The following is a 12,813-nucleotide window of genomic DNA, read 5'->3' as shown; positions in this document are numbered from 1 at the left end:
AATATTCGATGATACAATTTAAAATATTTAAGAGTGAAATATTTAATATAGTAAATATTTAGTTAAGAGAATATTTAATTGTAATATTTGATATAATTTAATTAATGATGTATGATCTTGTTCGGAAGCTGAGTCAAACGGACTGTCAGGGGTGATGTGGCTGGAATGTGACCGAATCGCTATGGTCCGAAGTGAGATACATTGAGTTATTCTCTATGTTGATCAAGTCGTCAGAAGGTTCTAGTCAACACTACCTACAGACAACGACCAAGTTGTCCCGGTCCTTGATACCCCGATATTTGAGGCAGATCCAACGAATATGTAAGAAACATACTAATAGTAGAATAATAAAATGAATGTAGAGTAAATACGGTAATGTACCCTGGCTCAAGGGGCCTCCCTCTGGTAGATCGGTGAACTTGTCGGGATGATGCTCGAGTTGTCGTGACCCGAAAGAATTTATGGCTCTGAGCAGGATGAAAAGCTGGATCTGACGGCACCTAGTCGAGCGTGATCTGGATCTGGAAGACAACATGCAAGCCGGGACCTAACAACGACACGCATGCCGAGATATGACCGAGATATGATATCGACACGTAGATCGAGATATAACAACGACACACAAGCCAGGATATGATAATAGTAGCGGCCCCTAGGGCTTGAAAGCCAAATAAAAGTGGAGCGGATATCGGATCAGCGTCGACAATGTACGACAGTGTGGATCGTAGACTGCTTACGACGATGGAGGCCCCACTGCGATGATAGGAACTGGATGCAACTTAGAACTGATCTTGCACTGGTGTAGTTGCCAATAAGGTGGTGTGAGGGCGGCGACCCAAGAGGGCAGCGCCGGCTGGCTATGGGCAGCGGCGCCGGTGAACAACCACTGATGGTGGAGAGAAGTGCGCTGGAAAGGAGAAAGAGAGAGGTGACACTAGGGGGCGCGCGTGGCCTGCTAGCGTGCCTGGCGTCTGGAAGCGACAACGACAGCGGAGGCATAAGTGAACGGGAGGGAGGAGGCGACGAGGGAGACAGCGTGGTGGCGCCTCATTTGTGTATGGCTCCGACTATTGCCTCGGTGAACGACTAGAGAAAGAGGGGAAACAAGAGTGGCAACCAGACTTGTAGCGAGTTGTGAGCGTTGCAGGGCGGCAATGGCCAGAGGTGACGATGGTGGTTGTCGGAGGCGATGACGGGACGGAGGAGTGGGGGCTGAAGGCGAAGCATGAGGCAGTGTCTGCTTGTGTGAGGTCATGGCGATGCTCCTCGGTAGCGTTGGCATAGAGAAGGGAGGAAGTGGTGGTTGGAGGCGTCTATTGGCCCCGAAAAATTTATATTTGAGGGTATTTATATAATCAGGAAATTTTTAGAAATCCATAAGAACGTACCTCAACCGGCCCATAAAAAATTTCTTATTTATATATAAGAAAAGATTTAAATCTGCAACGAATTCTGGTTTTTCCTCCACCCTAAACACTGATTTTACTAAAATATCTTCCCCTTTCTCCCTAATTTTTTTTAGGTCCTTAAGATATTAAAAATTATAAATATTTAACAGAAATATTTAATGTTGTTATGGATGTCCTTAGCAGTCCCAGTTGGGCTCACACCTAGGGTGAGTATTCGGTTAAAATCGAACCAAATCGAACTGATTTTTTTTCGAACAAACAAATCGAACCGAACCGATTTTCAATAAAAATCGAATCGAACCAAGTTAAATTTTTAATAAAACTGAATAAATCGAACTGAACAAATCGAATTAATCGATTTTTAGAAATAAAAAAATCAAATTTTCGAATAAATTGATCGAATTTTTATTCAATTTAACCTAACTTTTTCTCACCCCTACTCACACCTATCACTTCTTCAAGCATGCTATTCATCCACCGATGCCGATTCGATTGCAAACCTGGAAACTCAATCGATCGATTGCAAGTCGATCGGATAAATTGATCAGAGTCCTAGCTTAGCGGCTCGTTTCGCGATACTTTTTCCTCGATTGGATCGAGAGAGAAGCATCGCCATGGCGGCGGCAGCGGCGGCATCTAAGCTACTCAGCGCCGGAACCAAGATCGTCGCCGTTGGGCGCAACTACGTTGCCCACGCCAAGGAGCTCGGCAACGCTGTCCCTAAGGTTAGGGTTTTTTTTTTTTGCCCGATTTCTTATTTGTTGATCTGATCTCCTCTGTCTTGGTATGGATTTCCCAGGAGCCGGTGTTGTTCATGAAGCCGACCTCGTCCTATCTTCAAAATGGAGGGACGATTGAGGTTCCGCACCCTCTAGAATCGTTGGATCATGAGGTTGAGTTGGCTGTCGTCATTGGGAAGAAGGCGCGTGATGTCTCCGAGGCTTCTGCCATGGACTATGTCGGAGGTAGTTGGTTTATCTTTGATGCTCTAAAAGAGCGTATTTTTTTAGTAAGCTAACTGGAATGCTCCGGGAACACTTCGGCTTGTGTGAAACCAGAACAAACTTATGGAACTACAATTCCAATTTCATTGAAGGTTCCACTTTGGAATTCCCACATTCCTTCAGAAGTTGGATTTTTAATTTCCATCTACTTTAGTTCAGTATTTTGCATACTTAAGAGAAGCATAGGGAAATTTTAGTGAAGTACTTTGAGAAATGAGCATTCAATTCCAAATTAATATGTATTTTTCTTTTTAGAATTCATTTCTCTTGAAGAATTAGAATACTTTTATGATGTAATTGGCTCCAAACAAACTGTAAAAGTCCACCTTTTTTCATCATCCTATGAATTTGTGGATGAAAATGACATTTTTGTTGAATGTTATCGACCTTATTTGTGTTTTTTCTTTTACCTCTTTGAAAATGTTTTCTACCTTTATTTTGTATGACCCTGAATTATATGGCTCTACCAATCCCTTAAAATAGACAGGAAAGGTTGGTCATCATGCTTACGAGTTGTGTATTTCGCAATTTTCTGAGTTTCCAGTACGAATTTGAATTGTTTTGGAATAATATTCTTTAAATTATTTTTTATCAATCCGCAGAATTATTGTCTTGCATTGGGTTGGACACAATCTAATCTTGATGTTTGAAATTTAAAGGACTTGTTCACTAATTAACCTCTTGTTCAACTTTTTATGCCATCTAGTCAGGAAATATTAAATTTTCACCCTTGGTTATTCTAATGACTGTTTGTTGCAATGGTAGGGTATGCACTTGCTTTGGATATGACGGCAAGAGAAATCCAATCTGTCGCCAAGGTGAATCATTTTTTTACTGTTTTATGTTTTACTGAAAAAACAGCCATTTTGAGAAATCCAATCTGTCGCCATGGTGAAATATTTTTATTTCTTTTATGGTACAAAGATTTTACCGTTTTATGTTTTACTGAAAAAAACAGCCATTTTGAGTAGATTGTTCATCATTATCTCTTCATTGTTTCTCTACTTAATTGTTTTATAAGCATCTATCTCCTTCTCCTACAACACTACACTTCAAGAACTAAGATCTAGATATAGTAAATACAGAATACTCTTAGTTAGGCAGTAACAACTCCTCCAGTGTAAGGTCAATGATAGATGGTTTGCTTGGGATGTGGAGAAGTGGCATTGGCAAATTTGAAATGCTTAAAACACATAAGGAAAACACATTGTTCAAAATTTTTAGACTAAAGCAATTTAGCGATGATACTTTGCTCATCCATAATTTATAATATTAAATAAATATTATAATTTGAGGTTATCCTGAATAATTCAATCCTCAAGGAAGAGGTGTCCAACAAAATCCTTCCCTACTCACTAAAGGATGGGACGCAAAATATAGGAAAAGGTAGGAGTACAAGCATTAGGTGAAATATACTGTGATTCTAATATGACATGAGATAAGATGATATCAAAGTTGAAAATAATAGCTAAGAATGTACTTAATGAGTCAAAGGGACATGCACCACTAAGTAAGGAATTTTAGTGGTGGAATAAGAAAGTACAAGTGAAAGAAAAACGAATAGCTTATAAGGAATTATATATTTATAAGAATGAGGAAAACTAAAAAAAAAATATACAATAACTAAGAAAGAAGCTAAGAGAGTAGTGAATGAAGCAAAGAATGAAACTTTTGAACGATTATATTAAAAATTGAATACAAAAGAAGGGGAAAGAGACATTTATTGAATAGCTAAAATGAGATAAAGAAAGACAAGAGACTTTATCCAAATAAAATGTATTAAAGATGAATGTAATAGGATACTAGTAGATGACGAAGAAATAAAACAGCGATGGAAGAGGTATTTTCATTAACTTTTTAATAAAGGTTTAGGTGATTTAACTTAACTTAGGTAATTTAAGTATGTCCAATGAGCATAGAAATTTAAATTTTATCTTAGAATTCAAATTTCAGAAGTAGAACAAGCTTTAAATGGGATGCATAATAGAAAAGTCGTTGGACCATATGATATTCTGATAGAGGTATAAAAGTGCGTAGGGAAATAAGGTATTGAATGACTTATAAAATTATTTAACATGATATTGAAAATGAAAAAAAATGTCTGATCAATGGAGGATAAGTACTCTAGTTCCCTTATAAAAGTACAAATTATTAGGGTATTATACCCTGAAACTGTGGAGAAAAGTAATAGAAAAAAGATTATGGAGCCTACAGTGACCGAAAATCAATTTGGGTCATGCCTAGAAGGTCGACAATAAAAGCTATACATCTTCTTAGACAATTAATTGAAAAATATCGAGAGCAAAAACAAGATCTACACATGGTATTCATTGACTTAGAAAAAGTTTATGATAGAGTCCCAAAAGAAATTATATGGAGAATTCTAGAAAAAAGAAGTGTTAGTATAACATATATTGAACTAATTAAGGATATGTATGAGGATGACTTCATGCGGAGTAACTGCATCATTTCTAATAAAGATAGGGTTACATCAAGGATTAGCTCTAAGTCCCTATTTTTTTACACTAATTATGGACGAACTCATTGTACACATTGAAGACCCAGTACCGTGGTACATGTTGTTTGCAGGTGATAATGTTTTGGTGGATGAAACACGTGAAGGAGTAAATGCTAAACTAGAATCTTGGCGGGAAACATTAGAAGGGAAAGGTTTTAGGCTTAGTAGAATAAAAACAGAATATATGGAATTTAAGTTTAACAATATTAGACATAATGAGACAATTGTTAAGATAGGAAATGACGAGTTGTCCGGAACCGAGAGCTTTAGATATTTAGGATCATTTTTGCAAAATGATGGAGGGATTGAGAGAGTTGTCTTACATAGAATACAAACAGGATGGTTGAATGGAGAAGAGTGTCGGGTGTTTTATGTGACTGTAAAATAGCTCTAAAATTTAAAGGAAAATTCTACAAAACCGCAGTTAAACCTACTGGGTTATATGTAGCTGAATGTTGAGCTATGACTCGAGCACATGAGCAAAAAATGAGAGTTGCAGAGGTGAGGTTGTTAAGGTGGATGTGTGGACATACGAGAATGGACAGAATAAAAGATCTATATAGCCGACCCTGCCTAGTGAGATAAAGCTTGGTTGTTGTTGTTGTTGTTGTTAGTTGATTGTAAGCAGTTTGTTGTCTTTGGCATTTATTTTTTCTTTGCCTTTTTTTAGATATTTTAACATTTTTAGGGATTTATGTTGATTCATCTGGCATCTTGTTTCCTCCTGCAGTAGCATAACATTTGCAAGAGTGTTTCAGTAGAATGAATTGCAAGCATGGAATTTTATAGGACGTTATTATATCACTTTAAGTGGTTCAATATGAAGTTGGAATTACAAATATATGTTTTAATTGTGATATTGAAATTGTTGTGCAGGCAGCAGGCCTTCCTTGGACAGTGGCCAAAGGACAGGACACATTCACTCCGATTAGCGCAGTGGTAAATATTATTTTGTTGCTTCTCTTTTGTATCCTTCTTCTATATGTATACCATACAATATCCATTTGAAACTATTGTGCATCTAATGGAGATTAGGATTTTAGACTGTATCAACTGCTATATAACCACAGTTCATGACAAACATGACAAGGATGCAGCTGTGGAATTTTTTGCCTGTCCACTTTTAACAGAATTTACTTTAAGTTTTTTTTTTTCTTCCTCTGGATACAGCTTCCAAAAGCAATGGTAGTTGACCCTGACAATCTGGAGTTGTGGCTAAAGGTGCTTGTTCATCTTTCTCATTTCCCTTGGTGAACTTGTCTGGTTCATTGAGTTTATGTGAACACTCATATATCCTTTATAATCCAGGTAGATGATGAAATTAGACAGAAAGGGTCTACCAATGACATGATCTTCAAACTTCCATTTCTCATCAGCCACATCAGTTCATTTATGACTCTTTTTGAAGGAGATGTGATTTTGACTGGTATGTCATTTTCCAACTTTGCTTACTTGAATTAACAAATTAATTATCTGATACTGGGTGCCAAAACTAGATGCATGCATTTACTTTTGAAGAATCATAATTTTTTTTTAAATTAAAATTTGATCTGAGCAACAGAAATAAACTTTAAGCTCTTCTCAAAAGTCTTGAGCCATGTTTATCCCTAACTGTTTGGAGGGGTTACTTGTATACATTATCTCTCCTTGAGTCTTATGCAATTCAAATTAATTTTATTATAGTAACTAGTGTTTTGGTTGGTCTCCATCTACCCCTTATACCTTACACTCATAGTTTGTGAACATGTTTGTATGATCTCAGCTTATTTTAATATCTCTATGCACAAATTTCTCAGTATTTTAACATCTCACGAATTTCTACATATTAACTTCTTTTCTGAGCATTTTTACCCTGCTGGTGATAGATTTTCCTCGCCTTTAATGTGTGAGACAGTATAAATATTACTCACTCAGATGCTTATTTGTCAGTTAATCTACTAGGGTTTAGATTCATTACAGAAGTTGAATGCATGATCCTTTTCCCGTCCATGTAAATCACAGGAACTCCTTCGGGCGTCGGTCCAGTGAAGGTGGGTCAAAAGGTTTCGGCAGGCATAACAGGCTTGATCGACATCCACTTCGATGTTCAGAGACGCCTAAAGCCATTGAGCAGCTAGGTTAGTCCGGAACTGAAACACTTCTCTGTAAAATAAATGAGTCGAACTGCTTCACAGTTGCCTCAGAGATGTTTCAATAAAATCTGCTTCTTCCCCTGTGAAGATTGAATGTCATGTTGTAATATTTGATTAGTGTTTGCTCATAGTGAAACTTCTTGTATTTCAAATCTTGGCATCTACTTTTGTGTGCGTCTCCCGTAATTTATCTATTGGTATTTAGCGGGGGCAAGTGATATTGGACAGTCGGAGGTGAATATTATCACTTTTTGTTCCAATTAGTACAATTAAATTAGTTCTTACGGATTGGTGCAGTTGATACTATGTATGAGTGATTGTTCTAATAAATTTTAGGATTAATTTTTAATGAAGGTAAAATGTCTTGCTATATATCTAATCTTTTTATGTAAAGGGTCTGTGTTAGAATAAATACTTCATATGATTTATCCCTGAGTATTTCAGTTAGGGTGGCAACTTCACGTAGGGGTGGACTAAATCAAGCTGAATATGTTGAAAAATTTAAAATTTGAATTTGGCTCGAAATAGGTATATTCGAAGTCGAGCTCAATTCGAAGTTTGAAAATTTTAAAATTTTGTGTTCGAGTTCAGTTTAAATTAGGGTTCGAGTTTAGCTCGAAAGATTCAAATATGTTCGTGAATTATTTGAATTATTGTTCGAAATTTATTTATTTAATATATATTTAACTTATATTAATAAAATATTAAGGTTCGCTTACTATCGAACAATATAATTTGGGTTCAAGTTCAGTTCGAAAAAAAATTCAAACATGTTTGAGTTCGGCTAAAAAAAAAAATCGAACATGTTCGAGTTCAGCTTGAATTCGATAAATTTAAATACAAATCGAATATTTTTTTGAACCGGTTCGAAAAGACCCAATTCATTTGCAGCCCTAGCTTCACGATCCAATTAGGACTGGTAAGTTCATCATGGATCAAGGGCGTTTCGCGTGGCAAATGGGTGGCCACCGGGCCGAGAGGCTCAAAATAAAATATTACGATAGTTGTTATGGCCTGGATAAAAGTAGCCCGTTAAAGGCCCAGTAAAGGAAAATGGATTAAAAAGTGAGTATCAAAATTAGGGTATATAAATGTTGAGGGACGGTTTGGGTTCGGCGGTCACGGAAGCTTCGGGACCTCTCCGATCATGGTGGCTTCGTCGCCTTCCTCTTCTTCCACCTCCTCCTCTTCGGAGTCTGGATCGGATTCGTCCTCCTCCTCCGTTTCCCGTCGTCGAGATCGCCGCCGCAGTCGGCACCGCCGTGGGGAAAATCTTAAGGCTCGCAAAGAGCGCAGCAAGCGGAAGCGGAAGCACCGTCGATCTGCCAGCGACGGATCCTCTAGCTCCTACAACGATGGTTACAGGTTGGTGATTTCCTCTTTGTGAATTTTGGATGGAGGGTCAGTGATTTTGATCAGGTAGTTTAGGACCTTAGGTAGTTTGCATCATTCTTAACATTACATTCTAGCATAATTCGAAGACTGTTGGAATGACTTGGAGATTGATCGAATTGCGCAATTTCTTCAAAGACTCTTTGATCGAGTTCAAACATTTTTTTAGCTTGATGGTTTCTTTAATTTTTAGGGGAGCATTTTAATACATAATAGTTCATTTAGTAAATTTTAGCTACTCTATGAATAGAGCCTGTAATCATGTTTGTTTTCCTCTGATTCCTTGCACCAATTCAGATTTCTAATCAACATGGAATATCTCTTAGTCTGGAACTTAGTCAATGAATTGGTATTGTTAATAAATCCTTCTTTCATATAAATCCATTGAAAACGCATTATTTTTATAGCCCCATGATGTATGTAAGCTAGGTGATTGTGATCATGCAAGTTTTGCGCAGAGGCATATCTAATTGGACGGACTTTGTGTGCTTTGCCAATTCACCCTTAATATGACATCGAAACCACTTAATGAGGTAGGATGCACAGGTCATTTTTTTATTACTTCTTCAAATTGCAATGACGTGTGAACATCCATACACCACTCCACTGGTCACAGTGACAATCAAGCTGCCAAATGCCAAAATCTCACTTGTAGAAGACATATTGTAGACATTCTGCAATAATTGCACTAATGAAATTGTGATGGATTCACATGGTTGTTGAAGATGTAAGTTTGCACTCGTGTTATTTGGGGTGGTTGTGCTTATGCGATGGTTTGAGTTGAGATTGTTGACTCCAGTTGATGCTCCCACTATTCTCCCACTCTTCTTTTGCATAGTCCTCTTCAACTCCTTCAAGACAATGTACTAGTGAGTTGTGAAGAATGGAGCACAGTTGAAGAATCAAATCCTTGGCTTTTCTTTCAGCCATCACAAGGATGAGGTACTTGTGGGCTCTCTAGATACCTTAAGAGGAAGGTTGCAAATTGGATCAATGTAAAAAAGTTCATATTATCTTGTTGTGTTCATAACCTTCATTAGGCACTTTGTAAATGCATTTGCACCTCAACCTATAAGGAGTTGTACATGATCTTGACAAAGGATACCTTCTCATGCAACAAGTCCTTTAAATTGGCTTTGTTAATTTGTGGCCGTTTTAATTTGTCCTAGCTTAACTAGTTGGCTGAGGTGGCATCCCTTTGTCAAGAGTTCTTATTGTAGGTGGCAAAATCTATGTACTCATCTTTCTCTATCTCAATGAAATGACATGAATAAAACTTATTTCATCACTGGCACAAATGGTTGATGTTAGAAGTAGTGCTTGTAGACCTATATCAGAGGATCTCTGATGTTGTGTGGGGTATGTCCTAACTTTTAGTAATGCACAGAGGAAACTTCTAGTCCCCCTCTTGTTGTTCTTTCTCTAGTTTGGTGGCTTCAGATCAAAATTTGGGCATTAAGCTCGTGTGAGATTCTCATTGCAATTGAGCGGCTATTGTTTTTTGACATCCCCTTTATTATTGCTCTTGTGCATGATCCTATGCAAACATCTTAGCGAATGCCTTTAATATTTTGCATCAAAGCTTTGTCTGTGTATCTCTAAGTTGTCAAATGCTTACTGAGAGGGGGATAGAGTCCATGAACAATATACCGTTGGCATGGAAAATGTGTTGAGAGTTGGGACTTCTTCCTGCAAGGTACTTTGAAACGAATTCCTATGCCTCTATTCGTATGACACATGAAGAGGAGAGCTCAAGGGGATAGAGAATTACTTTCTAATTCTGAGGAGGAAAAAGCAGAACTTTGGAATAATGGATCGATGCCTTTATTCATTCCTTGTTCAACTTATATTAATTGGTCCATGTCCATGTATTCTTGTATATTTGACATAAAGCTTTTGATGCATGAATAATCTACTCAAAAGTTTTTACACAACCAATGAACTTCAACTTTGATTATTCATATGATTTTTCTTGGCAATAAACTTGCATTTTTTTCTCTTTCTTTTTTTGCTTCTGTAATATGCTATTGCACACAAGGTTGGTTTAAATTCTTCAGTGTGTATTGTCTCCTTAAACAGTCATGTTCATTTTCATTGTTGTTTGATTTCAGTGATGAAAACACTTCTGATAGCGAGGCCAAGCATAAAAAGCACAAGCACGAGAGGTCCAAAAAGGTAAACAACCATATTGTTTGCATACACGTGTATGCATAGATCGACTAGCTAGTTTAAAAACTGTCTTCCTGCCTTTTATTAAGGATAAGGAGAGGAGAAAGAGACACAGGAACAAGCATCAAAAGCAGAAACATAAAGAGGTAGGTTGTCAATTTTTTTTTTCTTTGGTTCGGTTGGAATATGTCATGGTTCAACTTGTGAAAATATTATAGTTAGAACATTCCGGGAAAAACTGTTGAGAGCGCACTGAAAATACATATAATGGCTATAAGCAGCATACAGTTGGTCAGAATACTAGGTGCGGTTACACGGTGGGGTTTTAATAAAAAACATCTAGTTTCACTTGAGGTGTATAAAAATGTCCAAACCCAAACTCTTTTATTCAACATAATCTCCAAATCTAAATTTTTTGTTTTTTGATTTTATATTTACAAAGTTACAAAAAAATAAAAACTAAAAAATAATTATTTTATACTATGGATCAATTTTTGTTATCTTCTTTGTTATTGTAGAATTTCTCTTCTTTTTTTATAACAACTTATGGTATTTGCTGCCTGTTTTTGGTTGGCTCTTTGATATTGGAGCTGGGGCCTGTGAATGGGTGATGATCACTGGATTGGCTTTGGCATTTTTTTTCCTTTGGCAATGTGAGCTTCATACAGAAGCAGCAGAGTTGTGGCAGTCCAGTCCAACTATCCAAGGTATTAGTACTTTCCGAACCATTATTTAAACCTCTTCCATGTCGTCTCATTGTCATATTGATTTCTGCATCTTCCATCTTTAGTTCCTTGGCCGCGACAAAGAAGATGGTGCTCGACGCAGTGCTATTTCTGGTAAAAAGGTGAGGAAGTGTTTGTTTGTCTTTGTTGGCCGCCTACCGTGATGCATTGTTGACTTGGTGTGCTTGTGCTCCTCCTGCAGATTCTCCTGAAGCTTGATAAATCGAAGGAAGACAAGAAGGCTGAGAGCAACCGTAATGACCTGCTGAAGTTTCTGAATGCTAGTTATGATTGATTGTCGTTGAAGGAAGATGGTTTTAAGAAAATATCAAATTTTAAGATTGTACATGAATTGTGTTTGCTCTTGTAATGTTCTACTCTTGCATTTTGACGTTTAGCATGCCAACTCTCGGATTACATGTTTGTAGTCTATTGATTTGCATAAGAGGTAATGCTACTTTCTTGATTTAATGTTTAATTTAATTTAAATATGTGGTAAACCTATTGGTGATGTGATGATTTCTTATACGCATCAAATAGTTTTGGACTCGACGTGTAAACTAACTTGTAAAATTTTAATTCTTAAATCATGCAAATTTGTTTTGCGGAGTATATATTTTTTATACAATGTTACGAACTTAAGCTAATGTGCGAGCAGGGATTTGTTGAATGTATTCCTCTGATAGACCGGGTTGTGTGCAGGCAGGCGGGATCCTCCGTCCTCGGTTGTGGGGGTATGTGCTTTATTTTTTTTATTTTTGTTTCCCACGAGTAGGGATTTATTGAACAACGTTCAATGTGAATACATATAATCATAACTGTAAGATGCAATGTTATTCAATTCAACATACTTACTGCAATTGTTGGGTCCACGTTCAACGGATACATATCTTGAAAAAAAAAAAAAACCTTCTATCTTCTAATTAATTTAGCGATCATCTATAAGTAAATTTTATGATTTAATGAATTTTGAGGAGTTTTGTTATCCTTTTTACTAGAATATTATTTAATTCAAAGTGTAATGATTAGGTGTTTCAATGAATAATCAATGGATTTAAAGTTTGAGTTTCATAAAACTTATGGTGCAGATTTTTCTCCAGTGAGAAACGGATTTAAAAATATTAGTTATTTATTTACTCAAATGATCAGTAGAAATTTTCCATGAGACAAACAGTTGGATATCTGAATTAAAAAAATTAAAAATAAAAATAAATAATTTATTCATGTTTGTTATTTTATTTATCTATTTTAAAACCGGACCAATACTTCTTAAACGGTCTGGCCCAACCCTGGTCCTTCTTCGCTTTTCTTATATAATTATTGATATTTAATAAAGCTTATAACTTAATTTTGATGTGTAATAATAAATAGATGGGTGACAAACGTGATAGCGGATAAATAAGGTGGAGATGAATTTTCTCTAAATATATAATTTAATTTTTAATAAATATATAAATTTATAAT

General features: G+C 36.5%; 2 protein-coding genes across 2 annotated transcripts; both read left to right on the top strand.

The window, feature by feature from the left end:
• Nucleotides 1–1,854: 1,854 nt before the first annotated feature.
• Nucleotides 1,855–7,323, top strand: LOC121972140 (probable acylpyruvase FAHD1, mitochondrial). The gene is made up of 7 exons (XM_042523801.1): nt 1,855–2,134; nt 2,209–2,374; nt 3,179–3,231; nt 5,808–5,870; nt 6,102–6,152; nt 6,240–6,357; nt 6,933–7,323. The coding sequence occupies exons 1-7, from the start codon at nt 2,024–2,026 to the stop codon at nt 7,046–7,048; spliced, it is 678 nt and encodes a 225-aa protein (XP_042379735.1). The 5' UTR covers nt 1,855–2,023; the 3' UTR covers nt 7,049–7,323.
• Nucleotides 7,324–8,146: 823 nt separating this feature from the next.
• On the top strand, nt 8,147–11,820 carry LOC121972139 (protein FAM133-like). Its single transcript, XM_042523800.1, has 6 exons — nt 8,147–8,428; nt 10,567–10,630; nt 10,714–10,770; nt 11,293–11,331; nt 11,415–11,471; nt 11,552–11,820. Exons 1-6 carry the CDS (start codon nt 8,211–8,213, stop codon nt 11,642–11,644), a joined length of 528 nt encoding a protein of 175 aa, XP_042379734.1. The 5' UTR covers nt 8,147–8,210; the 3' UTR covers nt 11,645–11,820.
• The last annotated feature ends 993 nt before the right edge of the window (nt 11,821–12,813 follow it).

The sequence above is a fragment of the Zingiber officinale genome, chromosome 4A (assembly GCF_018446385.1).
Source record: "Zingiber officinale cultivar Zhangliang chromosome 4A, Zo_v1.1, whole genome shotgun sequence".
NCBI classification, from domain to species: Eukaryota; Viridiplantae; Streptophyta; class Magnoliopsida; order Zingiberales; family Zingiberaceae; genus Zingiber; species Zingiber officinale.
The sequence above is the reverse complement of the archived record's forward strand: the minus strand, read 5'-3'. Positions and strand labels throughout refer to the sequence as shown.

What these genes read in the sequence shown, in the direction of transcription:
- LOC121972140 (XM_042523801.1), top strand. Translation starts at nt 2,024, where the DNA reads ATGGCGGCGGCAGCGGCGGCATCTAAGCTACTCAGCGCCGGAACCAAG. An exon ending in TGCCATGGACTATGTCGGAG is followed by an intron (nt 2,375 to 3,178) that starts GTAGTTGGTTTA and finishes TTGCAATGGTAG; the next exon opens with GGTATGCACTTGCTTTGGAT. An exon ending in TCACTCCGATTAGCGCAGTG is followed by an intron (nt 5,871 to 6,101) that starts GTAAATATTATT and finishes CTCTGGATACAG; the next exon opens with CTTCCAAAAGCAATGGTAGT.
- LOC121972139 (XM_042523800.1), top strand. Translation starts at nt 8,211, where the DNA reads ATGGTGGCTTCGTCGCCTTCCTCTTCTTCCACCTCCTCCTCTTCGGAG. An exon ending in TCCTACAACGATGGTTACAG is followed by an intron (nt 8,429 to 10,566) that starts GTTGGTGATTTC and finishes GTTTGATTTCAG; the next exon opens with TGATGAAAACACTTCTGATA. An exon ending in GTCCAGTCCAACTATCCAAG is followed by an intron (nt 11,332 to 11,414) that starts GTATTAGTACTT and finishes TTCCATCTTTAG; the next exon opens with TTCCTTGGCCGCGACAAAGA.